The 27,357-nt window shown below is 45.7% G+C and overlaps 1 protein-coding gene across 3 annotated transcripts in view; it reads right to left on the reverse strand.

The window, feature by feature from the left end:
• Positions 1 to 4,151: 4,151 nt before the first annotated feature.
• KCNH2 (potassium voltage-gated channel subfamily H member 2) overlaps positions 4,152 to 27,357 on the reverse strand; it is an 809,359-nt gene continuing 786,153 nt past the window's right edge. For all 3 annotated transcript variants that reach the window (XM_033932079.1, XM_033932078.1, XM_033932080.1), the window contains 5 exons: positions 26,390 to 26,489; positions 25,068 to 25,349; positions 10,362 to 10,548; positions 8,106 to 8,316; positions 4,152 to 5,878 (listed from right to left, as the gene is read on the reverse strand). In XM_033932079.1, the coding sequence (XP_033787970.1) occupies positions 5,594 to 5,878; positions 8,106 to 8,316; positions 10,362 to 10,548; positions 25,068 to 25,349; positions 26,390 to 26,489 (1,065 nt within the window). In that variant the 3' untranslated portion in view covers positions 4,152 to 5,593. The remainder of the gene's footprint in view (positions 5,879 to 8,105; positions 8,317 to 10,361; positions 10,549 to 25,067; positions 25,350 to 26,389; positions 26,490 to 27,357) is intronic.

The following is a 27,357-nucleotide window of genomic DNA, read 5'->3' on the forward strand; positions in this document are numbered from 1 at the left end:
TCTCTACTGCTTCTCCCGTTGCCCTCTCCTTGTCGGCGGTTCACGGTCGGAAAATACCACGAAGGACCGGGACCGTGAACCGCCGACCGCGAACAACTGGGAGAACACTGTATTTGGAGGGCCTCAGAAAAAAATAGTTAATGTCTTATTAAAGAAATGACAATTTTGCATGAGGTAAAACTCTTTATAGTTTCTAAATCTTTCCTTTTGGCTAAGTCTTAACAATAATATTGTCATTTATAGCTAAAGAGACATATGTTCAAGAAACTGTTTTAGTTTACTTTTGTGATTATGATAAACGTAGCAAGGGCCTCAAAATAGTACCTGGCATGTGGTCCCCGGGCCGCGAGTTTGAGACCACTGATGTAGTCCTAGATGTGACAGGCAACAAATCCTACCACAAACTATTAGGCCATTCAGTTCTAGATGTGACAGGCTCAGAACCACAGGGCCAATCCCAAGGATCTGTTTCCCTTCTCTTGACCACTCAGTCCCCTCAGCAACACTAAATACAGTGAGTTAGAATACAATACAACCAGTGGCGCAGTGAGGGTGAGAGGCGCCAGGGGCCATGGCGCCCCCCTCCCCCGTCCTTCTAGTTGTTCACCGCCGCAAGCAGCAAGAACTTCGACATACTCCTCGTGACCCTTGTCAGCTCTCCCTCTGACATCACTTCCTATGCGTGGCATCTGGAAGTGATGTCAGCAGGAAAGACGCCGTGGTCATGAGGAGCACGCTGAAGTTGTTGCTCGCGGTGGTCAACTAGAAGTATGGGGGAAGGGAAGGGGAGTGGGCACGGTGAGGGGAGGAGTGGGAAGAGGTGGGGGAGGAGTGGGAAGATGTGTGAGAGGAGTGGGAAGGAGTGGAAAGAGGTGGGGGAGGAGTGGAAAGAGGTGGGGGAGGAGAGGAAAGGTGGGGAGGATTGGGAAGAGGTGGGGGAGGAGTGGGAAGACATGGGGGTGGAGTGTGAAGAGGTGAGGGAGGAGTGGGAAGAGGTGGGGAGGAGAGGAAAGAGGCAGGGAAGGAGTGGGAAGAGGTGGGGAGGAGTGGGAAGAGATGGGGAGGAGTGGGAAGAGGCAGGGGAGGAGTGGGAAGAGATGGGGAGGAGTGGGAAGACGTGTGGGAGGAGTAGGAAGAGGTGGGGGAGGAGTGGGAATAGGTGGGGAGGAATGGGATGATGTGGGGGAGGTGTGGGAAGAGGTGGTGGAGGAGTGGAAAGAGGTGGGGAGGAGTGGGAAGAGGTGGGGGAGGAGTGGGAAGATGTGGGGGAGGAGTAGGAAGATGTGGGGGAGGAGTGGGAAGAGATGGGGAGGAATGGGAAGAGATGGGAGAGGAGTGGGAAGAGGTGTGGGAGGAGTGGGAAGAGGTTGGGGAGGAGTGGGAAGACGTGGAGGAGGTGTGGGAAGAGGTGGCGGTAGAGTGGAAAGATGTGGGGGAGGAGTGGGAAGACGAGGGGGAGGAGTGGGAAGAGGCGGGGGGCAGAGAGGTGCCGGCGCCCCCATCAACCTGGCACTTGGGGCAGACTGCCCCCCCCTTACTAAGCCACTGAATACAACCAACCACTAGCTGATGATAACCTTCTGCATATCCCCCAGACAAACTACCATGTTTCCCACAAAAATAAGGCAATGTCTTATATTAATTTTGGGACCAAAAAACACATTAGGGCTTATTTGGGGGGGATGTCTTATTTTTTTTCATGTACAACAATCATCTCTCCCTTCCTCTCCTCTACCCCAATTCTTCCTCTTTCCTTTCTCCCCACCTCCCCATGTGCAGCATCTTTCCTCCCCTCTCACCCATCCCCTTGTGCAGCAGAACCCCACTGACCCTCCCACTGTGAGACTGACATACCTCCGCTCCGAGGCCTCCAAAAACAGCAGCAACGAGTCCGATTTTTTCGACGAATTGGGCAGCACTAGTGTCAGGGATGGAGTCGGGGATATTCATGGGGAAGGGGGCACTTCGAGGGTCGATCTTAACTAGGGTTTATTTTGGGGGGTAGGGCTTATATTAGCAGCATCTTTAAAAATCATGCTAGGTCTTATTTTGGGTTAAACCAGATAGATTCCATAGTACACTACTCTGACCCGATCACGTAAGTTCAGTTAGGTTACGAGATTTCATAAGTCACTGCATTGGCTATGGATCAATACGGCATAATGGCCCGGCATTTTCCAGGTGACAGCTATACATCCTTAGCAAAACTATCAAATCAACTCGTGGGGAGATGCGATTGTCTGTGAGTTCATTGTGACATCACAGTCAGGCATGAAGATAAGCAAAAGCTATCAGCGACTTCTAAGCGCTCATTGCTAATAAAGCTCAGTAGGCATCAGGAGAGCCATTTTATCCAGCGGCTGCCTTTTGGGCTGATGTGATATTTCAGGCGTTTTCTGGCTGTAAAAGCTGTGGGCTGCGGGAGGGAGGAGAGTTGGGCAGAAGTGGGGGGGGGGGGCAGAATGCTCGGTGTAAATTCATCCCCTGCTCTGGAAGCGTCCACCGTGGAAAATCAGGGGCGGGAAACTACACGGGGACACCGGGAAATTATTTTTCACTGAAAGGGTGGTTGATCGCTGGAATAGTCTTCCACTTCAGGTGATCGAGGCCAGCAGCGTGCCTGATTTTAAGGCCAAATGGGATAGACATTTGGGATCTATTCACAGAGAAAGGTAGGGGAGGGTCTTTGGGGTGGGCAGACTGGATGGGCCACGGCCCTTATCTGCCGTCTATTTCTATGTTTCTATGTTTCTACCTGTATAGGACAAGCACACGGACTTCCTATACACAGACATAACCAAACAGTTCTTCCTCTATCCAACCGCTTCTTTGGTAGCCGATTTGGAATCTCAAAGCGCGATCACTGCTGTAGCGATAGCCACGTGGCATTTGTATCTAGTGCTCGGGGCCTTCACTGTAAGACCAGTTTCTGATGCAGTCCTGGGATTACAGTGACTATAATGGACAGGCCCTGGTGGGGTGGAGGTGGGGGGAGGGGGTAGCCTCATGATGTGGCATTATAGCAATAGCATGTAATGAAAACCACGCCCTGCGAGGCTGTCCTACAGTAACCGCAATGAATCTGCAAGGTAGTCCACTGGCGTTTTCGAAACACCACAGTAATAGATGGCAATCTCCAACTGTGCTGGTCTGAAAGAAGAGGCCCTCTACCCAGGGTCCGGTCCATTACGAAAGGACAAAAGACAGTGTGCCCCTTGTATTATGAAACCTAGACAAGCAAGGATTCAGATAATGGTTGCAGCAGCAGCAGCAAAATAAAGGGTTAATATCTGTAAAATGTCCAGTGAAAACATTCGCATTTTGTATCTGACAGTCACTCTACTCCACCCTCTAAACAAAGTGGAACACTTAGTCCCTCCACATAGTTCCTGCCAATATATGGCAAATATACTAGGGATAATTAATCCATCATCAGTGGCTTAGTAAGGTGGGGGGCTGGGGGGTGAACCTCCCCTGGCGCCATCTTGGTGGAGGGGCGCCTTCTACCCTCGCAACACCACTGTCCATCATATATCTATCCTGAAATTACATAATGAATTAAATTGGTCAGGTCAAAGAATTTTTCTTACTGGTGGGAGCGATTACTTCCAAACTTTGTACAAGTGCTCAGCGCTCAATGTGTGATTATGAACAGCACAGCTACACCTTTACATACAGTGCAGCTACAATCTTCATAGCAGGAAATAATCTTCGGAAGCCTCAGTGATGACTAGTTTCACACAAGCCATTCTGCTCGTGATTCACCTGACGCTTCAAAGGCTTCAAATATTGTTTAGTTAAATACACATAAGACACACATTTTTGAAAAAAAGATTTCACACTAATCCATAGCCATAAAGGTACTCAGCTTGAAAAAACGTGTGTTTCAGGCGTATTTAAATAATATTTGAAGCCTATGAAGAGTTAGGTGAATCCCGGGCAGTCACCACTGAGGCTTTTGAAGACTAGGGGCTCCTTTTACGAAGGTGCGCTAGCGTTTTTAGCGCACACACACGATTAGCGCATGCTTTAGCGCGTGCTAGCTGAAAAACTGCCACCTGCTTAAAAGGAGCCCTATATCGTGCATGAAGATTGTAGCTGTGCTGTATGTAAAGGTGTAGCTTTGCTGTTCATAATCACACATTGAGCGCTGAGCATTTGTACAAGGTTTACCCTGAAATTGAGGGCATATGATAACAAATGTGCATTGTAAAGACGGGCAGATGGATTCGCATTTGCAAAAATAATACAATCTTGTCCTGTTCTGAATCTGACAAATTCAGATTCACTTCAGTGTACGTACAGAGGATCGTGTCGTAATTGCCGACATCGTGAAATGTTAAGCATGAACGTTTCACTAGGAGGACTTTGGTAGATTTTCCTAAAACGACAATGGCCATGACTTTGCAGAAGGGTTAAGTGTTCCCACGGCTCATCCGCAGTGAAACATCCTCAACTTTTGTAAAAGGACTTGTCGTGACGTAGCAGGGGACTGAAGGGCGTTCAGGGACTTTGCTGAAAGGCTGAGCGCTCCGGGCGACGCGGCTTCCCTCCGCTCCTCCCTGCCCAGCCAGCCAGTCGTATTCTCCTCCAAAGCAAAGTGACCAGATATAAGATACTGATATGTGATCAAGCACACATGGCTATTCTGTTTGGACTGGATTACTCGAGTCAACCTTAATAATACTATTATTAACATATATTATTATCATTATTATTATTATTATTAGGAATAGCAATAAGAGTGTTCAATAATCAAGAGTTCAGGCCACTGTTGGAAGCAAGATACTGGGTTAGGTGGACCCTCGGTCTGACCCAGTAGAGCGATTCTTATGTTCTTTACAAACAGCAGTGAACTCTACAAGTCTTTGTGAATGACCTGTTCCCTGTTGAGATGGATGCCGACTCCTCCAGCTCTATTTTCCCCATTCCTTGTTTACCTGTTAGACCAGCTAACATCTTTGGGTGAATTATCAGCTTTAAAAAAATCCATCAATTCTTTCCTCCAAAAGAGAGAGCATTATGGAGGATAACAGAGGAAAAAGACGCTACCTCCCCCCCCCCCACCTGCTTTCTGATACCCGTATCGCCAACAATGTCAACCAACTGCTTTCATCTTTCCGCCCCTCTTCTCCCTGGAGGTGGAGCCCTCGGTATCTGGATTTTTTTGTTTGGGCTACCCATCTTCTCTCGCCTCGTCTGACGTGGAGGTAGGTTGAATGAAGGATCCATCCAGTGGGGTTCCAATGGGTTCAGCCAGATGAAGCACGGGTTGGGAAAATGGGGCCTTCCGGGCAAGGAAGGGAAAGACAGCAGGAAAAGGGGAAGCGAGCGCCCAAGGTTCCATGTTTAACCAGGAGGAGTCAGGCACCTCGCAATCAACAAAAAGGTCTTCCTAATCCAATCCACAATGAGAGTTTGTTAATCCCTGTTTCAAGGTCATTAAACATTCCTGATGTCTCCACTGGACATAGGTTCCTGTGAAGATCACATGTACTACAGAGGGATCTGGTGATATTACCATCATCCTCTCTGGAAGCCATTAAAGGCCGCAAACCCCTGAGTCCAAGCCATCCGTTTTCTCCCCCGCCCACTAACTGCCAGGATCCGAGGCATGTCTTTGAGGGGTCCGCATGTCCAGGGAGTCCCCTAGCTGTCCGGGAAGGGAGAAGCGCCTGAGCGCGTCATAGGGGTTAGCAGTCTGTGTGTCGCCGTACGGTACAGCATGAGGTAAGCTGGCGCCTAGTGGTGGGGACCCCACCGATAGCACCACGTCTGGGGTGTATAGTAAAAGTTGTGTGCTGCTGTGCTGCCCATCACGGATCAGAGACCCACATGACTTCCTCTGGAACGCCTCAAACTCTTGATAATTGGAACCCTGGGAAGAAAGGGAAACCAGAGAGCGTTATTGACCAATGAAGTGGCTACTGTGTACTGTAAATCTAAACCTGTTGAAAGATTACTGGGTCAAATAAGCCAATATGGTTGTATTTATTTGAACTAATTACACAAACCGAACAGAAAAGTTGATCCTACTCCCGCCAGAAAAAAGGAACCAACCACAACAAGAGACTTGTGAAGGGTCGATGTCCAAGATGAAGGCTTTATTGAAACAACTTAATAATCCACATGAAGATGTTTAGGAGCTAATACCCTGAGAGCATTTGGACCCAACACGGTCCGTGTTTCGACACTATGGTCTTCCTCGGGGGTCCCTGTAGGTCCTATAAAGAAACTCATGGATTATGTATTAAAAACAATGAAACCTCTGCGCTGTTGAGAATTGATTTCTGCCGCTCTCAAGCAATTCTCAACAGCGCAGAGGTTTCATTGTTTGTTTTTAATACATAATCCACGAGTTTCCTTATAGGACCTACAGGGACCCCCGAGGAAGACCATAGTGTCGAAACACGGACCGTGTTGGATCCAAATGCTCTCAGGGTATTAGCTCCTAAACATCTTCATGTGGATTATTAAGTTGTTTCAAGAAAGCCTTCATCTTGGACATCGGCCCTCCACAAGTCTCTTGTTTTGGCTAACTAATTACACAAACCACAGTGGGTTAAATATTCAACTTAATTAGGCTGGAAGAGGACCAAAACGACTCTGAGCATTTACAAAACCATGCGCCTCAAAGGCTCAACAAGGAAGAACATCAGCCAAGAGGCTAAATGAAAACATGCTATTCGGCTTATAACTCTAGGAAAAAGAAGTAGCAGAAATCCACAGGTCAGCAGGCAAAAGCAATCTGCTCCCAAAAAACCAGAGTTATTATTTACATATCAGATCCTCTCCCAGAAAAAGTAAGAGTACAAAGAAAAAGAAAAGAAAGAAAAATGTGTATTCATTTGAGTACATTTTAACACAGATATCGTGTTTCCCCCAAAATAAGCCCTAGCATGATTTTTAAAGGTGCTCCTAATATAGCCCTACCCCAAAAATAAGCCCTAGTTAGATTGACCCCAGAAGCCCTTCCCGAATGTCCCCGACTCCATCCCTGACAATAGTGCTGTGCGATTCGCCGGCAGCAGCACTTTCTCCCCTCCCCCATGAGCAGCATCTTTCCTCCCTTCTCACCCATCCCCTTGTGCAGCATCTTACAAAGCTGTGAGCGGCAGCCGTGCGGCATACACTACAACGTCCATTAACTCCCTATGGACGTCAGAGTGATTACCGCAGCAGCAGCCGCTAGTGCGGCTTTGTAAAAGGGTGGAGGGTTTATGCGGTAACCCATAGTCAGTTAAGTGCCGAATATTACACTCAACAAGCTAAAAGCAAGCCAGCTTCTGGCTATGTACAATGTACAAGGCCCAGCAAAACTTTGATTGCTGTCGGCTAAAAAGCGGGCCCTTAGATTTAATCCCCCCCCCCACTTCCAGGGACAAGAAAATACCTACAGTACCTGAATGTAACTCACAAGAGCCTGGAAGACTATGCGGGTAGGAGCTATACATAGGCCCTTAAAGTACACTGACAAATACTTCAAAATTGCACCATCAAACTGGACTGCCCACTAGTATTAGCTCAAAATGTTACTGCTAAACCATTACTTTCAACCTGGAACATTTCTTTCAATATTTTCCAAGCTGCCTCCTTGAGCCCCTTGGGCAAGGTTGGATTTAAGCATATTGCGGCCCCTGAACACACTCCAGGGATTCAAGACAAAGTTAGACAAGTTCCTGCTGAACCAGAACGTACGCAGGTAAGGCTAGGCTCAGTTAGGGCACTGGTCTTTGACCTAAGGTCTGCCATGTGAGCGGACTGCTAGGCACGATGGACCACTGGTCTGACCCAACAGCGGCAGTTCTTATGTTCTTATTTAAAAATCCCCTCCCCCAAATAGGAAGTCAATTTGATGTTTAATAGATGATAAATATAAAAAAACCAGCTATAGTTGATAACAAAACCAATAATAATGATTATTATATATTGTGATTTTCATTATTTACAAATGCACCTAATTCTTTTTTTTTTTTTTTTTGTGAAGTGTGAGACTCCCCTTGTAATATGAGCCCCCAAGCAGTAGCTTGTCTAGCTTATATGAAAATCCAGCCCCACTGATGGGAGCAGCTGGAGTGGCCTTGCAAAAGGACCTGTTACCTTACCTGAGAAAGCGACACCGGTGTTTCAGATCCCACAGGCGTGACGGGAAGCACGGGTTGTGCCTGCCTCTCCCTGTTGCTGGCAGGGTAGGTAGCGGCGGTGGAGGACTGCATTGGAGAGGACACTGTGCTATATGCTGGAGGAACCAGGGTCATCTGTCTCTGGAGCAGCTGCATGATGGTACTGATGTCTGCTGTCATTCGGCTCTCCAGCCTGACAGGGAAAGAGAGAGAGATTAAAAGAGAGAGAGAAAAGAGAAAAAAAGAGAATAAAGAGAGAAAAAAAGAGAGGGAAAGAGAGAGAGATTAAAAGAGAAAGAAAAAAGAGCAAAAAAGAAAGAAAGGAGAGAGGGAAAGAGATTAAAAGAGAAAGAAAAAAGAGCAAAAAACAAAAAGAAAGAGAATATAAAGGAAAAAGAGGGAAGAGAGCGAGGGAAAGAGCAAGATTAAAAGAGAAAGAAAAAAGAGGGAAAAGAAAGGGAAAGTGAGATTAAAAGAGAAAGAAAAAAAAGCAAAAAAGAGAAAGAAAGAGAAAGAAAAAAAAGAGCAAAAAAGAGAAAGAAAGAGAATAAAGAGAAAGAAAAAAGAGAGAAAGAGTGAGATTAAACGAGAAAGAAAAAAGAGCAAAAAAGAGAAAGAGAATGAAGAGAGAAAGAACAAAAGAGAGGGAAGAGAGAGAGAGGGAAAGAGATTAAAAGAGAGAAAAAAGAGAGTGAAAAAGAATAAAGAGAAAGAAAAAAAGAGAGAGGGTAAAGAGAGAAAGATAGGGAAAGGAAGAGAAGTGAGCAAGAAAGAGAGAGAGAGGGAGAGATGAACGGGAACAGTATTACAGCCATCACAAGCCATAGGTGATCAGTTTACTCAACTATGACTCAGACTGTCTCTGATTACAAAAAGATACCATAACTTGCAATTGTAATGATATAATCAACCTATGACCTTAGATGGAATCATGGGTTGTACTAATACTAGATCTTAGGAAGGAAGCAAGTTTAGGAAGATTTACGACGAAAAGCAGGTTGGTCAGTAGGAGGCACTCTTCTTGTTTAGCTAATAATGAAACAATGTCTCCTCTCATATCTCATTCTGAAGCAGTAACACAGCACGGTACGGGGAAATACTTCTTTCCTAGCCCAACCTGAATCCAGCGTTCCACCATGGTATTAGCGAGACTCTCTACCCTCCTGGTTCATAATGAAACACCATCCCAGTACAGAGTCAGGGGAACACCCTTCCCTCAAGACTAGGCGTAGACAATTCCGGTCCTTGAGAGCCACAGGCGGGTCAGGTTTTCAGGATATCCACAATAAATATGCATGAGATAGATTTGCATCTCAAGGAGGCAGTGCATGCAAATCCATCTCATACATATTCATGGTGGATACCTGAAAACCTGACTGGTTGGAGTCCTGAGGATTGGGGTTGAGAGCCCCTGGGCTATGGCACACTCTCTCACCAGTTCACCAGCATGGGGTTAAGGGCCATCTTTACTGACCTAATATCCTACCATGGTATTAGACATAGGCGTGGGAACAGGAGAGGCCACAGGGGCCATAGCCTTCCCAAAGACTAGCAGTCTCTGGTTGGTGCCCGCCCTCCCACCCGTTTCCCGGCGTTGCAATTTAAATCTTCAGGGCAGCCGCAGTGCAGCGTCAATGAGCAGGTCTGCCCTGGAATCCTTCATTCTACTTCCGGGGGCATGCCTGCTCGTTGACACTGTTCAGCGGCTGCCCCAAAGATTTAAAAGCACAGCGCCGGAAGGAGGGGAGAGAGTCAGGAGCTGGTGAGAGGTCGTGCCGCAGGATTCCACTGGGGCTAGGGTGGATCTCTCGGACTCTCCCTAACTAAACCGCATTCCGCTGCCTATTTATTTATTTTAGGTATTTATATACTGCCTATCAGTTATCTAAGCGGTTCACAATCAGGTATTCAAGCATTTTCCCTATCTGTTCCAATCTATTTAAAATACCTGGGGCAACGGAGGATTGAGTGACTTGCCCAGGGTCACAAGGAGCCGTGTGGGATTTGAACCCACAACCTCAGGGTGCTGAGGCTATAGCTATAACCACTAGGCCACTCCTTCCTTACGCCTATGGTATTAGAGGTCACTTTTCTTTTTAACCCAACATCTTTGCACGATGTTACATGATGTTCTTCCCTCCTAGCCAGCACTTAATAAATGTCCCACCATTCAGTCATTTGTTCAACCCCCACTAAGGTTGTAAGGAGGGATCATTCCTAAGGGACTGCCATTCTCACCTGTTGATTTGCTTCTGTAGCAGATCCAGTCTGCTTTCTACTTCACACCTTGGCCGCCGACATGGGGAAGGAAGGGGGACGTTGAGAGTAGCATGGGCTGGGATGGTGCATCTTGGGACTTCCTGGTATTGCCGACCACGGCTGTCTCCCCAGAAGCTGAAAATGTTGGAGACACCAGAAAAAGCCCCTGTGGATAAAGATGAAAAAAAGGTAATTTCCCTAAATGACAAAAGAACAGGGAAAAGACGCAGACTTGTTTTGGAAATGGAAATTTCCTAGGCAAAAAGGTAGAGTTATCTTGAAGAACAAAATACTAGTAAATATGGACAGACATGCTTTAATGCGGCAGATCCAACATGGGCTCAGCAAAGGATAGGGTTACCAGACGTCTGAGAAAACCCGGACATGTCCTCTTTTTAGGAGACTGTCCGGGTGCCCGGATGGATTTTCAAAGTGTGGTAGTTTGTCCAGGTTTACTGAGCTCGGGGCCGTGTCTAAAGGACCTTCAAGCATGCACAGATGTGACACAATGACGTTCGACTTCATTGCTTCGCCTCCAGCGCATGCTTGGAGGCCCTCTAGACATGACCCCGAGCTTGGGAAAGGACATGAGGAGAGGGACTAGTGGTAGACCAGGGTGGGGCCACGTGTCCTCTTTTCATAAGAATAGCCTTACTGGGTCAGACCAATGTCCATCAAGCCCAGTAGCCCACTCTCACGATGGCCAATCCAGGTTACTACTACCTGGCCAAAACCCAAAGAGTAGCAACATTCCATATAGAATCCCAAAGAATAGCAAGATTCCAGAATCCTAAAGAGTAACAAGATCCTGGAACCCCAAGGAGTAGCAACATTCCATGCTACTGATCCAGGGCAAGCAGTGGCTTCCCCCATGTCTTAACAGACTATGGACTCTTCCTCTAGGAAATTGTCCAAACCCTTCTTAAAACTCGCATGCAACCCTCCTGGTGCTATTTTGCTGCGCGTGGTCTGAACGTGATTATCAACTGCTCCCTTGCTGCAGTCGATTGTTCTGGTCAAAGCTGACCGGTGGCGGCTCCTCACGCCATCCACACCAGTATTTCTCTTCCCCCTTCCCTTCCTTGTGGAGCAGTAGCATGTTTGGCTGGTTCCCTCGCTGCAGTCAATTGTTCCGTTCAAAGCCGCGGGTGGTGGCTCTTCGCGCTATCCACACCTGCGTCGGAAGCCTCTCTAACGTCATTACATCAGAGAGAAGGCTTTGAACGGAACGATCGACTGAGCAAGGGAGCCAGCCAGACATGCTACTGCTCCACAAGGAAGGGAAGGGGGAAGAGAAATGCTTCTGCTGCATAGGGAAAGGGAGGGGGGAGGGAAGGGGGAAGAGAAATGCTGCTGCTGCTGAAACCAATTGGGGAAAAAGAGGGAATGAAGGAGAAGGAAGACAAGGGAGGGGAGAGGAACAAGAGATGCCAAGTCCATGGGAGGGAGGGAAAGGAAAGGAGATACCAGACCATGGAGGGGGAGAGAGAGATGCCAGGGCATGGGGGGAGGGAAGGAGACAGATGCCAGACCAGGGGAAAGGAAAGAAGGAAGGAGGGAGAGAAAGAACATAAGAAGTTGCCTCCGCTGAGTCACACCAGAGGTCCATCTCGCCCAGCGGTCCGCTCTCGCGGCGGCCCATCAGGCCCACTGCCTGAACAGTGGTCTCTGACTAATTTTACAAATTACCTCTAATCCTATCCCTATAACCTTACCTCTACTCTTATCTGTACCCCTCAATCCCTTTGTCCTCCAGGTACCTGTCCAGACCTTCTTTGAAGCCCTGTAGCGTGCTTCTGCTTATCACATCCTCCGGTAGCGCGCTCCATGTATCCACCACCCTCTGGGTGAAAAAGAACTTCCTGGCATTTGTTCTAAACCTTTCCCCTCTCAATTTCTCCGAGTGCCCCCTTGTACTTGTGTTTCCCTATAGTTTGAAAAATCTGTCCCTGTCCACTTTTTCTACGCCCTTCATGATCTTGAAGGTTTCTAACATGTCTCCTCTAAGTCGTCGCTTTTCCAGCGAGAAAAGCCCCAGCTTTTTCAGTCTGTCAATATATGAGAGGTCCCCTATACCCTTTATTAGCTTAGTTGCTCTTCTCTGGACTCTCTCAAGTACCGCCATATCCTTCTTGAGGTACGGCAACCAGTACTGGACACAGTACTCCAGGTGTGGGCGCACCATTGCACGATACAGTGGCAGGATGACTTCCTTCGTCCTGGTCGTGATACCTTTCTTAATGATACCCAACATTCTGTTCGCTTTCCTTGAGGCTGTGGCGCACTGCGCCGACGCCTTCAATGTTGTGTCCACCATCACTCCCAGGTCTTTTTCAAGGTGGCTCACCCCTAGCGGTGATCCCCCCATCTTGTAAGTGAACATCGGGTTCTTCTTCCCAACATGCATGATCTTGCATTTCCCTATGTTGAAGCTCATTTGCCACTTTTTGGCCCACTCTTCCAGCGTTGTCAGATCTTTTTGGAGGTCTTCGTAGTCAGGACCGCCATTAGGGCAGTACTACCAGTCCTGCATTCAGGGGCCCGGAGCTGACAGGGGGCCCGGGCTCCCCCAGGATCCTAGGCAGTGTTCTAAGGCAGGGGCGCCAGTAGCTCGCCAAGGCAAAGTAAGTCGATCACCCATGACTCACTTTGTCTTGGCGATCTAATCTATCGGGCCGATCAGTCTTCCTCCCCCCGACGTCAATTCTGCAGTCGGAGAGGAAGTTCGGGCCAGCCAATCGCTGCTTGGCTGGGCGGAACTTCCTCTCCAACGGCAGAATTGACGTTGGGGAGAGGAATGCTGGTCAGCCCGAAGCACGGAGAACATGCGTTGGCGTCGGCATCGGCTTTGGGGCCTGTTATTCATTGGTGGGTCCTGTTCCCCGATGGCAGCAGCAGTGGCAGTGGCAGTGGCTTGGGGAACGGCAGGGAGAAAGAAAGAAAGGGGGCAGGCAGGGAAACAGAAGGAAAAAAGAGAAACAGAAAAAAAGAAAGAAAGGTCAGGGAGAGAGGAAGAAAAAGTTGGGGGAGGGAATGAGGTGTGGAGGAGAGAAAGCATACAGGCTGATAGAAGGGAAGAAAGATTGGATGCACAGTCAGAAGAAGAAAGTGCAACCAGAAAGATTGGATGCACAGTCAGAAGAAGAAAGTGCAACCAGAAATCACCAGACAAGGTAGGAAAAATGATTTTATTTTAAATTTAGCAAAGTGGAGGCAATATTACCACAGTTTTCAAAGGAATTTGCCCAAATAACTTAATAGTTAACTGGGTAAATTCCCAGAGATGAAAACTTCCCTTCACTTACTATGCACAGTTCTGAATTTATATCAGCTGTCTATATTTTACAATATGGTCCCCTTTTACTAAACTGCAATAGTGGTTTTTAGCGCAGGGAGCCTATGAGCGTCGAGAGCAGCACTGGGCATTCAGCGCAGCTCCCTGCGGTAAAAACTGCTATTGTGGTTTAATAAAAAGGATGGAGGGTATATTTGTCTATTTTTGTATGGTTGTTACTGAGGTGACAATGCATAGAGTCATCTGCCTTGACCTCTTTGAAAAAAACCCAGAATAGGAATGATAATTAACATTTTCTCAGCATATAGTGTGCTTTGTGTTTTTTAATTTTATTGTTGGTAGATCATTTTGACTTGGTCATTTTAAAGTAGCTCGCAAGCCCAAAAAGTTTGGGCACCCCTGATCTAGAGCGTTGAAGCTGTGTATTTCTATTTTATCCCCCCTTTTACAAAACTGTGGAGCGTTTTTTAGCGCCAGCCGTGGTGGTAGCAGCTCTGATGCTCAGAATTCTATGATCATCAGGGCTGTTACCACTATGGCTAAAATCCACACTACAGTTTTGTAAAAGAGTGAGGGGTTAGTTTGTGATGACATATTCCATACTAGGTGAAGGTGTTTTCTGTGTTCTGTGTGTTCGAAAGACATGGTTTTCTGTTAGGATTGACGGTGTAGGATTGAACTGTGCTGGTCTGGCTTGTTTAGTTTTACAATGGGTGTATTGATGTACTGCTCACTGCAATATGTTAGATGCTGCCTTTTCCTAGGTACTCATGTGTGACGTGTGGTTTGTTACTAAAAATCATGTTTTTCTTACAGATGGGGGGGGGGGGGTGCCAAAAAATGATGGGCCCCGGGTGTTACATTTGCTACGTACGCCACTGTATGTAAAGATACCAGAAAGCTGGCATAGCAAAAACTTTAAGTAAATTGTTATTCTTCTAAGTTTTGAGTATTTAACCCTCCCACAATCTCACGGGCACTCGTTTCAAGTTTCAAGTTTATTGAGATTTTGATTTAAACGCAATATCAAATATTTTCAATGCGTATAACAAAAATAAATTTGGGGAAATAAATAAAACCATTTGAACAATAAACATACAAACATATCCATAGATGATTAAAATTACATAAGGAGTACAAGGATAAACTACATTTGTTTAAAAATGCGTTCTCCGCGCCTGCTCATAAATTTGTTGACTGGAAGGATCCAGCAATGTGACCAGATGTCATTCAGGACAAAGACAGAGAAAGAATTGTGCAATTTGGATTAATGATGGAAGATGATTTAAAGCAAATGGCACAGTCTATGAGTAAAGATCTTGATGGACGTTCTTTTTATGAATATCTCCTCTATGCCAAATCACCCAATGGATGTGAGAAGATTTTAAGGGACTGGCTTAGGTGGAGCATTAGCAGAAAAGTATGTGTGTATTCGGCCCATGGAAGAAGGGGGGGGGAGGGGTGCATGGGGGGCCCAATAGGATTGCTCAGTAAGGGGCCCAGAAATTTCTGATGGCGGCCCTGTTCGCAGTCCTCCATGGTTTTGACCCTGCTGTATAGTTTAGTGTCATCCGCAAATTTAATAACCTCACATTTTGTTCCCGCCTCCAGGTCGTTAATAAATATATTGAACAGAAGCGGTCCCAGCACCGACCCCTGCGGAACTCCACTCGTGACCCATTTCCAATCCGAGTAATGGCCCTTTACTCCAACCCTCTGTTTCCTGTCCGCCAGGAAAGAGATGTCAGACCATGGAAATAGGGATGGAAGAAGAGAGAGAAAGGAAGGGAAGGTAAGACATGGAAACGCAGATTTTGAAAAGAAAGCAGAAAAATTGAAAATTAAGTTAATGCCAAAGATGGATGCAAGGCAGAAAGTGAAGACAGAGAGAAAATCAGTCAAAGGCCAAGAAGGCCCTGGAAACATAGTTAAAAGCACAGAAAAATAAAGTCACCAGCCAACAAAGGTAGGGAAAATGATTTTATTTTCAATATAGTGATTGAAATGTGTCAGTTTTGAGAAAGGAAAGATATTAAACTTTAAATGTGAGGGCTGCAGAAAAAATAGTTAATGTCTTATTAAAAAAATGACAATTTTGCATAAGGTAAAACTCTTTATGGTTTATAAATCTTTCCTTTAACTGTTAAAAGAAAGATTTATAAACTATAAAGAGTTTTACCTCATGCAAAATTGTCATTTCTTTAATAAGACATTAACTATTTTTTCTGAGGCCCTCCAAGTACCTACAAATCCAAAATGTGGCCCTGCAAAGGGTTTGAGTTTGAGACCACTGGCTTAACTGTAACCATGACATCCTGTTTGTCTTTGGGAAGCAGAGCTGAGATTGTGATGTCATAATGCCTCATTCCACCAATAAGAGCCAGCCTTATCAGTGATGTCACAATGGCTTGATTGTCCTGTTCTTCCCTCTGCCCTCCAACCCAGCCAGCAGATTAACCATTCCCCTTAACTCAGTAGTCTCAAACTCACGGCCCGCCAGGTACTATTTTGAGGCTCTCGATATGTTTATCATAATCACAAAAGTAAAATGAAAGAGTTTCTTGATCATATGTCTCTTTAGCTATAAATGACAATATTATTATTAAGACTTAGCCAAAAGGAAAGATTTATAAACTATAAAGAGTTTTACCTCATGCAAAATTGTCATTTCTTTAATAAGACATTAACTATTTTTTCTGTGGCCCTCCAAGTACCGACAAATCCAAAATGTGGCCCTGCAAAGGGTTTGAGTTTGAAACAACTGAGCTACGCTATCCTTCTGTTACCAATGCATTTGGAGATGACTTGAGGAAAAGGGTGAGGGCCCTTTCCTTAACAGTACAATCTGCAACTTTTGCAAGAGAAGAAAATGTAGATTAGCTCTCTCAGTTGAGAGACACTGTGGAGCACATCCCGTTGCTTACTGTGACTAGAAGCCCGGGTGCTCTGCCAGCCACCCACGTCTGTTTAGAAATGTGTCAGCGAAACCTACTGGAGATTATCCGGCATTAGGCAGAAACAGGATTTCATGGTTTATATAGCAGTTAAAAGCTATAATATAATCATTCATAGTCCTGCTTTTTAAAATTTCTTTAAGATGCATTTTGTAAAGGTGTTGGCTGATTGTTTGCAGCATGGGGCAATTAACTCAAATGAGAGACCAGAGTTTTGCTCAAGAGTGCGACTGCCTCTCTTAAGCTTGAAATGGGGCTGGAAAAGGGTCCATTTCCTCAGTTTCTGGCTCTCCTAAAAAATACCCAGCGTGTTCCAGGCCTCTTTAAAAGTTGGCATCCAAAGTAAAAGTCAGATGAGGCAATATGTTTCAAATGGGTCAAAAGAATGCCAAGCTAACCGAGAGTAATGACTTTCTTTAATAAGTAATGTGTTACAGTTCTGTGACGATCACTCATTCCCTTATCCAAGCCTCATTATACAAACAATTTTGTAAGGCCAGCTTCATGAGCGTCGTTCAACATCAGGGGTATCCAAAACTGACCCACAGATGACAGAGGAACTGCTGGCATCTCAAACGGAAAAGGTTTTTTTTCTGGGTCAGACTAACTTGCAGTGATGTAACCTAGATGAGTGAATGTCCCTCTCTGTTTTATGGTGACCCTTGATGGGAAGACCACTGTACTGATGGGATGGGTCTCAGGAGGATCTCTGTGCAGTCTTCAGCCGGCAATTAATCTAGGAAGCTGTTATGCCCCCACTAGGGTGCGCATGTCTTGTACCTATTTTTTATATTATAAATCTAAAACATGTTTAATGTTCTTACTTCAAGGGATTTCTAGTGATCTAGTTGCTTCTTGTCACGGTATGTGAGTACTGAAATCGTGTGTTATGTAGTCCCATATATAGTGCAGCCATCTCTGCTTGGTGTATATATAAGGTGACCATACATCCCATTTTTGGATCCCCGGTCCCGTTGTTCCCACACACAGCTTCGGGACGCCAAAATGTCCTGTTTACAGGGACAGCATCCCAAAGCTGTGTGCGGAGACAACGGGACAGGTGATTGCTTCCTGCTGCACAAAAAAAAGTTCTGGGCCAGCCAGGCAGCGATTGGCTGGCCCGGAACGTCCTCTCCGATGTTAGAATTGACATCAGGAAGAAGGCTTCTGGGTGCGATCAGCAGCAGGGAGGTAAGCAGTGCAGCAGCGGACCGGGGGGGGGGGGAGGGGGTGTTTAAATCGGGCCTGGAGGGAGTCTTTTTTTTTTGCGCAGTAGGGAGGGAAGGAGGTAGGCAGGCAAGCTGGCTGGCTTCAGGGGTGGGACAAAGTCTGGAAGGCAGTGAGGGGGACATAGGAAGGAGGCACTGGGGGCACTGAGGACATAGGAAGGGGCACTAAGGACATGGGAAGGAGGCACTGAGGGCACTAAGGACATGGGAAGGAGGCACTGTGGGTACTAAGGACATAGGAAGGGGCACTAAGGACATAGGAAGGGGCACTAAGGACATGGGAAGGAGGCACTGTGGGTACTAAGGAAGGACATAGGAAAGGGCACTAAGGACATAGAAAGGAGGCACTGGGGGCACTAAGGACACAGGAAGGGGCACTAATGACATAGGAAGGAGGCACTGGGGGCACTAAGGACATAGGAAGGAGGGAGGGAGAGAATAGAAAGGGATAATTGTTGGGCCTGAGTGCAATGAAAGAAAGGATGCACAGTCAGAAGGAAACACAACCAGAGACTCATGAAATCACCAGACAGCAAAAGTAGGAAAAATGATTTTATTTTCAATTTAGTGATCAAAATATGTCAGTTTTGAGAATTTATATCTTCTGTCTATATTTTGCACTATATTTGTCTATTTTTCTATAGTTACTGAGGTGACATTGCATATTTTAAAGTCATCTGCCTTGACATCTTTGAAACCCCCCCAAATATAAATGATAATTAACATTTTCTCTGCCTATAGTGTGCTTTGTAGTTTTTTAAAAATTTTATGGTTACCATTATGAATTAATAAGATATTATGTGTACATGAAAAATGAATGGAAGAAATTGGGGGCGGGATTGGGGCGGGACTGACAATTAATAGATGTCCCCTTTAGATGAAAAAAATAAATGGTCACGTAAACGTTAGGTATATACGCTTTAATGCCAGTGGTTTTTCCTCTGCAAAGGCCTCCTCTTTTTCTCAACCAAGCTTGAGTCCATGTCTGCTTACTGCTATTTCCTGATTATCCTTACAACCTTTGCTCTGATGGGTCAGCCAAGATGTGATCTCTCCAATCAAGAACCACCCACATTGACATCCTCTGTGACTTGGTCTCAGGCTCTGTTCCTAATGGTCCCTTTGCCTCACCCTCTGGGTGTTCTTCTTGCTCTTCCCTGATCCCGCAGGGCAAATGCTTCCTTAGGAGCCTGTGCTCTTCTGCTTCTGTGAAGTGAGCTCGCCTTTTTTACACACTGCACAAATCAGCATCTCCCCTCCGAAACTACTTCAATTTATCGACCAATTCTCCCACCTCTGCCATAAAGCCTCTCTCTCCAAACTCCACCTTCATCTTCAGCTGCAGCATTCAGAACTTCAAGGACTCTTGCCTTAGGGCAGCAAGCTTCTGAAAATCGACTATAGCTGTAAATGAGCTACATTTATTCCAGTAAAGTGATTTTCAGAAAAGTACAAAGTCCTTGTGTGAGCGCTGATGTGTGAGGTTATACTGCCTGGATATTGGAACATGTATACATTCTAAGAAGGCCAGGAGAAAATGCTGCTGAAAGCCTACACCTTCCCTCGAGTTATTTGCTGCCCTGCAGAGGGTTTCTATAGCTACACTGCAGTGGTATACCTAGGGCTAAATAAATACAGTAAGCATTTATGGATAAAGGGAAAGGGAATGGGACTTGTATACTGCTTTTTTGTGGTTACACATTCAAATTGGTTTACATATATACATAGGGTTATTAGATATCTGGGAAAATACGGACTATGTCCTCTTTTTAGAGGACTGTCCGGGTTGCCTGGAGGGATTTCAAAAACCTGGCAGTATGTCCGGGTTTTGGGAGGCCTCTGCACATGTGTGGACATCAACATGATGACATCACATGCATGCGCTTGACATCATTGTGCTGACATCCGCACATGTGCTCAGGGAAGGAGATACACGGGGGCGGGGTGGGGCACGGCTAGGGTGGAACGGGGTAGGTGTCCTCTTTTATTAAAGAGGAAATCTGGTAACTCTATATATACAGGTACTTATTTTGTACCTGGGGTAATGCAGGATTAAGTGACTTGCCTAGGGTCACAAGGAGCAGCGGTGGGATTTGATCCCACAAACCTCGGAGTGCTGAGGCAGCAGCTCTATCACTAGGCCACTCCTTACCTACACAGGAAAAATACCACTTTCCCCCTCTCCTTTCCTGCCTTGGATTTTCCATTCTGCTCTTCTGCTTTTTCTGCACTAACGTCTCCAACCAGCTGGAAAATAAAATATTTGCCTCCTCGTCCTCTAACTGGTTGCCTAACTATAAGCACCGATTGCGAGCATAAGTTATAGAAGACTATGACTTACGCATGGTGTCAGATCAAAAGTGCGCCGGGACAAAGGCGCGCCCAGACAATTGAGCGCAGTGCGGGGGTGTGCGCCGCACAAAATTACTATTTTTAGGGCTCCGACGGGGGGGGGGGGCGTGGGGAGGAGAGATCGCGCTGCGTTGTGGGGGGTTTGGGGGGTTGTAACCCCCCCATTTTACTGAAAACTTCACTTTTTCCCTGTTTTTAGGGAAAATGTTAAGTTTACAGAAAATGTTAAGGTTACAACCCCCCAAACCCCCCATAACGCCGGCGCGATCTCTATTAAGGAAACTGAGGGGGCTCCCCAACAAAACCCCCCGTCGGATCCCCTAAAAACTGTAATTTTCTTCGGCGCGCGCCTCCGTCTTGCGCTCAGTTGTCGGCGCGCGCTTTTGTCTTTCGCGGGGTTGTCTATGAACCCTTACGCACACGATTGGTTACCGTTACAAGTGTTAAGCGCTTGCTGTGCACTCGGCAGTATGTTGTAACATAGGCGCGCAATATGCTTAGTGAATTATCGCATAGGGGCACGCACATGGGCGGGGCTTGTTCGGATCCCGCATTTAAACACACAGAGTTCTTGCCAAGCCCCTGGCCTCCTATAATCCCCTGTGGCTGGTTATGTGTACAGGAGGGAGGCCACAAGGACACTATCAGGTAGAAGGAGAGCAAATAGGACAAATAAAATTCCCCCTTCACCAGTATATTCAGGGTTCGGGGACACTGATCCCCCACAGCTACACGCACAGAGCTTAGAGGAAATTCTCTGGCAGCTCCTACAAAACTATTAACCAGAGCGAGCCAAGCTGCTTCTCTCAAACGTTCCCTTCCCTTTCTCACACCAACTGCTTCCTGTGCTTTTCTCTACACAGCTGAAAAAACTCGGACTCTTTCAAAACAGCCAAGAGTAGCTCTCTGCTTTCGGCAGTGGGACAAGTCCACGCAGTGTACCTGATAGCTTCATTGTTGCTATGACAACAGAGGCCTGGCTGCTGAAGCTCTGCACTGAGACAGATTCAGTGAACACAGAGATAGATTTAGGGAAAAGTTAAACATAAAATCTAAAATTACCTTTAAAAAAAATTTACACGAAATAAGAGTTTTTGTTATTTTATTATCACAATTCTAAAAGATATATATCCAAATAACTTTCACATAAAATCCCAAATAAACTTTTCCTCATAGAATTTAGTCCTTTCATATTTTAATGTACACTTGATGTGTATGTTAAAATGAATAAAGATTTAGAGAATATCGGGTCCCGTACCTTATTGTAAACATCCGATAACTGTTCCCTTGTTTCTATCTTGTACCTTATTGTAACACCCTGTACCGGCTCTCTTTGTAGTATCCTGTATCATATCGTAAACATCCTGTAACTGTTCTCTTGTTAACATCTTGTACCATTGTAAACACCCCAGTACCTACTCATTTTGTATTATCCTGTATCCTACTGTTAACACTGTACTCTCTCCAGACACGACTTTCACTGTAAACCGCTTCGAACTTAGGGTATAGCGGTATATAAGAAATAAAATTATTATTATTATTATTAATACTATTGTTGGAAGAGATGGGAGGGGGAGGGGTTTTTATTTATATATTTATGCTGATGTTTGATTTGATTTTCAAGTGATTTGTATGATCTAATTGATATTTTATTGTACACTTGATGTAAGAAATGAAAATGAATAAAGATTTGGAAAAAAAAAAAAAGAGATAGATTTAGGGAACACAGGAATCCCCCCTCCTCGTTGCGCTTTGAAAGATGCAATGAACATGGGAATACCACCTCCTCACCCTCTCCCCATGCCACAACGGGATGGGTTCCCGCATTCACCTATAAAGCAAGGGTGGTAAGCACAATTGCTATTCTAATACAGCAGACTTGTCCCGACTAGCCAGTTGAACATATTTACTCAGGCAGTCAAGAACTGTCAACCCATCAGCAATGACAGTCTTTGCAGAAATTTGTAACGAAAGTATGATTAGAAGGGGTACCCAATTTATCATAAACAAGTTTGGTAACAGGCTTATGGGTCCAGTCTGACCTGCGTATCACTACAGTATGTGCCGATCAGATGAGTCGTCTGAAACAGCAGGCATATTTTCACCATCAGCTGCATTTTCTTAGGTTACACCAATTAAAGGTACAGGAACATTAATGTTTGCCTTGTAAGGACTGTTATCAGCTGTGGAACCACTAAGCCCAGGTAGAGGTTCAGATTCACTGGTTGATTCAGATAAATTTGGCATTGCTTCTGGCCTATATATAGGAGGGTTCAAGAATATAAATAACCGATCCCCTCCCTATATCTTTTTAAACTGAATACATTATATGTGAACTAATTTCAGAAGTGCTTAGAACCCGCAGGTAGGGAAGCCGCAAAAGGGGACACGCCCCAAAATGCAAAGCCCCTTGGTCTATCACTGCACTTCCTCCTACACTGAAAGTCTTATATTATTTTAATGTGATTTTCTTCTTTATATAAAGTGCTTAGTGCTTGAAATTCATGCTTGAGATTTCAATCATTTCATACGAAGTGTGTCATGTGTATGTTGTGTGAGAGAGGGGTCACTAAGATCTTAGTTAGTGATGCTGGTGGGTCCATACAGTATTCCATCTGAAATGTGGAATCCTCAGCCCCTGAAAATTCTGCAGAGTGGACAGAGTCACAGCTTTCTTGTTCATTCTGTAAGCAAGTTTGATGTCTTAACTTTTGTTTGTATTTTGCTATTGGCCTGAGTGTTACAGAATTTTCATTTTGTGGCAATCGGACTGATTACCTATGGCAGGGGTCTCAAAGTCCCTCCTCGAGGGCCGCAATCCAGTCGGGTTTTCAGGATTTCCCCAATGAATATGCATGAGATCTTTGTGCATGCGCTGCTTTCAATGCATATTCATTGAGGAAATCCTGAAAACCCAACTAGACTGCGGCCCTCGAGGAGGAACTTTGAGATCCCTGACCTATGGGGAGTAGGTGATTTCTGTGTAGAGTTCCCTCAGGACTTTATCCACTTTCTGGTGTCAGCTTGGGCAACTGAGTCACTACCACATAGGGCTCTTTGCACCAGCAGTGTGCCTGGGATGCCTAAAGCTCTGATCCAGTGGTTCCCAAACCTGTCCTGGGGGACCCCCAGCCAGTCGGGTTTTCAAGATATCCCTAATGAATATGCATGAGAGAGATTTGCATACCTGTCACTTCCATTATATGCAAATCTCTTTCATACATATTCATTAGGGATATCTTGAAAACCTGACTGGCTGGGGGTCCCCCAGGACAGGTTTGGGAACCACTTCTCTGATCAGTACTCTGGCCTAGATGCACTAAAACAGGGGTAGGGAACTCCGGTCCTTGAGAGCCGTATTCCAGTCGGGTTTTCAGAATTTCCCCAATGAATATGCATTAAAGCAGTGCATGTACAAAGATCTCATGCATATTCATTGGGGAAATCCTGAAAACCCGACTGGAATACGGCTCTCGAGGACCAGAGTTCCCTACCCCTGCACTAAGAGGATCGGTAAGACTGTGTGGCTCTGTACCGATACGATTTTTGGGCTGATTCAGAAAGAGCTATTGGTGCACTAAAATGTTTGCATGCAAATTATTCACACGGATATTTTTCATAATCCCTGACTCTGCCATCTGATTGACAGCTGTGAGAGCAACTCTCACACATGCGGAGCTGGCAGGGGAAGCCCGAACAGCTAAGAAGCAGGGGAAGCCCTGAAAGCAGGCCATTGCAACTCAGCTGTTCGGGGCAGGAAACCTTTTTTTTTTTCCTTTATTTTTTTTTAACAGGCACAGATGCTGTGCATGTGGTATCATTCTTTGTGCAACTGTAAGCATGTACCAATCTGCTTACATGTTGACTCCATTGTTGTTTCTGTTTTAGGTCTAAGGTACCCAACATATTTAACTTTTCTAGCTCATTTTCAATATAAAAATTAATTTTCTATACAAAAATTTATTTTTTCCCTTTCCCTATGTTATTATCCTTAATTGTTCTCTCTTTCTTTCAAAATTGTATTTCTCCCCACTATCCTACTGTTTCATGTAAGTAATGTTATGCCATTAATAGTTTGTTAACTGGATCCCTTTTTAAATTTTTTTATTGTAAAACGCTTAGAATTTATGATTAGCATTTTATCAAATTTTTAATAAACTTGAAACTTGATATTGAATCTTTCTGGTTGTGAATCTCATGTGGGTGGTACGGCGTGGTATGCAACATTTTGATGCCACAAACTTTGAACATTGCGCTTTCAAAATCTCTACCTTGATCGGAGTGGATTCTGTTGGGAAAGTTGTAGTGTACTAAATATTTCTCCCATAGCACTTTTGCAACTGTGCTCGATTTTTAGTAGGAGACGCTTGGGCATACCGGGTAAAATGATTAATGTTTTGGCTGTCATTTTCCAGACACACAAAATCGATGCACACTAGGCCTAGTGGTCCATTGCTAGGCATGTGCATTAGAGGCGCAGCTTGAATAGGCAAGGTCATTCTCATAATACATTACCCACATGTCTCAATACATTGTTCAACGTCAGCAGACAATCTGGGCCAGAATAACCTGGCCCTTGATCAGCTCAGGTCTCATCATGTAAACTTCTCAATACAGAACTATGAAATTTCTGTGGCAGCACCGACTGTTTTTTGGAGGCAGCTGGCGGCATATTTGATGGTAAATAACAAATCATCTGATATAACCAAACGGTCCCATTCACTAAGCAGAAGAGGTACTTCTGGGTGATTTGACATTATAGACTGAATAGGTTTGTGGCACTTCTTTGCTTTCCACGCTGGCTCTAAACGTGGATCGTGTCACAGTAGTATAAAATTTACATCAATTTACATACCTGAGAGGGGGTTGCATGTGTCGCTGGCTCTTTGCTCTCCCTCTGCCTCGCCTGGGACGTCTGGGATGATGATGTCAGCGTGGCTCCCCGTGGCGTGGGATGGAGACAGTTCAATGGCATTGGAGACAGAGGGTGACGGCTCATCGTCACTGGAGGGCGCGCTAGAGGCAGACCTGCTCCGGTGCTCCCCCCACTCCGTTTTCTTGCCCAACGAAGTGCGTCTGCCCCGGCCTGGTCTCCCCAGCCTCTGCCCCTTCTTAATCTCCCCAGCATTTTCAGCATCTGCAGGCAAGGTTAACCAGATAAATACCTTCAGAGAGAATGGCCAGACTAAGGTGAATGTCAGAAAATACCGTTCAGTATTCAAAGTGGTTTAACAGGGCTCAGTTAAATTGCTCGTAACTACCTAACCACTGATATATTCAGAGGCCCTGAAACTACCCCTGCACTGTCCAGTTAGTACAGGGCAGTCCAAAGGTAGAGCTTGAGATAAGCTGGTACTTAACTGGGTAGCAGCAACATTTGCAGCGCTAACCGGTTAAGTAAGTGACTAGAGTTAGGAGTGCAAAAAAGCTGTCTTAACTTTAGCTGCTGATTTAACTGGGCACCAGCCTAAATATTAGCTTGCATCTGGTTAACTTCCAGGAAGCAGTTTTGGAGCTTCTAGGTCCCCCACCCAAAGGAAATTCAAGTCCCTGCACGAGCCCCAACCCTCGTACCAGCTTGCACATACTTCTGCAGAACATTTGATATCCTCACCTTTCAAATGGGCTGGTGCAATCTATGTTAATGTTTAAAGTAAACTAAACCTTAAGTTTATATACCGCATCATCTCCACAGAAGTGGAGCTCGACACGGTTTACAGGAATTAATAAAGAAAGAAACTCCAATGGAAAGAAGAAGGGCTTGGTAAACAGGAAGGAAAGAGGGGACTTAGAATAACGGAGAGGGAGGGAGTAGTTACATTTTGGAGAAAAGCCAAGTTTTCAAATGTTTTCTGAAGCGTTGGAGGGAGGTCGAACTCCGAAGATGGGCAGTAAAGCTGTTCCACAGCTCGGTGATCCTGAAGAGGAGGGATGTCCCAAGTTTTCCTGTATGGGATATGCCTTTTAAAGAGGGGAAGGATAGTTTGAATTTTTGAGTGGATCTGGTGGAGTTAGGATTCGAGGAGAGCCAAGATAGTGGAAAGAGGGGAGGAAAAGCAGCACTCCCAAGGTTTATAGTTATCTGGGATCAAAGTGAAAGACCTGGCACTGCTGCACAAGCAGAACTCTTGTCACGATGCAGGGGGTGGTTTTTTCCCTTCTCTGGTCTCCACTTACCCTTCTCTGTCCGCCTGCGAAATGACAGCTTCCGTCGTCTCAGGCGGTTAAAGCCGCTGTCTGATTCCTCACTGCTCGGAGACCCAGGGATCATGTTTGTCTGAAAGATAAATTAAGGGGTTCAGTGAGGAAGATTAGATATTTTCCTTGATAATCTTCTTTCTGGTAAACAGGCACATCATTCCTGAGAAAACTATGATCCCTTCTGGCATCCGCCTCCAGATCATGGGAACAACCTGGAGTGGCAAGCCGGTGCTACGTAAGATGCTGCTGCCTTTAATCCTGCCGCTGCGGCCTCAAATTGTTTCTTGAGAACAAAATCCAGCCTACGGCCCTGGGTATCTTTCAATACCACTCTGCCTTAACTGGGGAGGGGGGGGGGTACGCTTGGTTACCTGTGCCACCAAGGAATTCACCTTTGGTAAGATAAATAGCTGGTTAAATTCAGCATGCATTGGATAAAGCTTCGCCATGGACCTGGCCACCCAAAGGGGCCCCTCCGGGACCTCCCAATGGCCTGCTAACATTTTAGTAATGTCCTGATGTGAGGGAAAGCGTGTGGTCTGAGCAAACACTGCAGAGCTGAGGTCTGTGGAGTCTCTGTCTTTAATTCTTGAAAGTGCTGAGGTCTTAAACAGGCTGCGCACGGTTAGATTCTCTCCAAGATCCAGAGCCTCCACCCGTTCAGGATCCGGCTCTTCCAGACGTGACACAAAATCCCCTGCTACTGAGGACCCAGATCGGGAAAGTAAAAGGTGTGAAAACTAAATTCGTATCATCCCAGTCCTCCTCCGACTGAACCCCCATTCCTGAGGGGGAATTGCACCCTTAGGGGGAAGAGACCCCTGGCACCAGCATCGCCGTGAACCCCAGGGGTTCCATGTGGCCGCTTTTAAACAAATATGCTTCATACTGCATATTGATGAATTCTGGAGCAAAACCATGTCCAGGATGCCCCGAGATCCCCT

This window comes from Geotrypetes seraphini, chromosome 2 (assembly GCF_902459505.1).
Source record: "Geotrypetes seraphini chromosome 2, aGeoSer1.1, whole genome shotgun sequence".
In the NCBI taxonomy this organism is placed as follows: domain Eukaryota; kingdom Metazoa; phylum Chordata; class Amphibia; order Gymnophiona; family Dermophiidae; genus Geotrypetes; species Geotrypetes seraphini.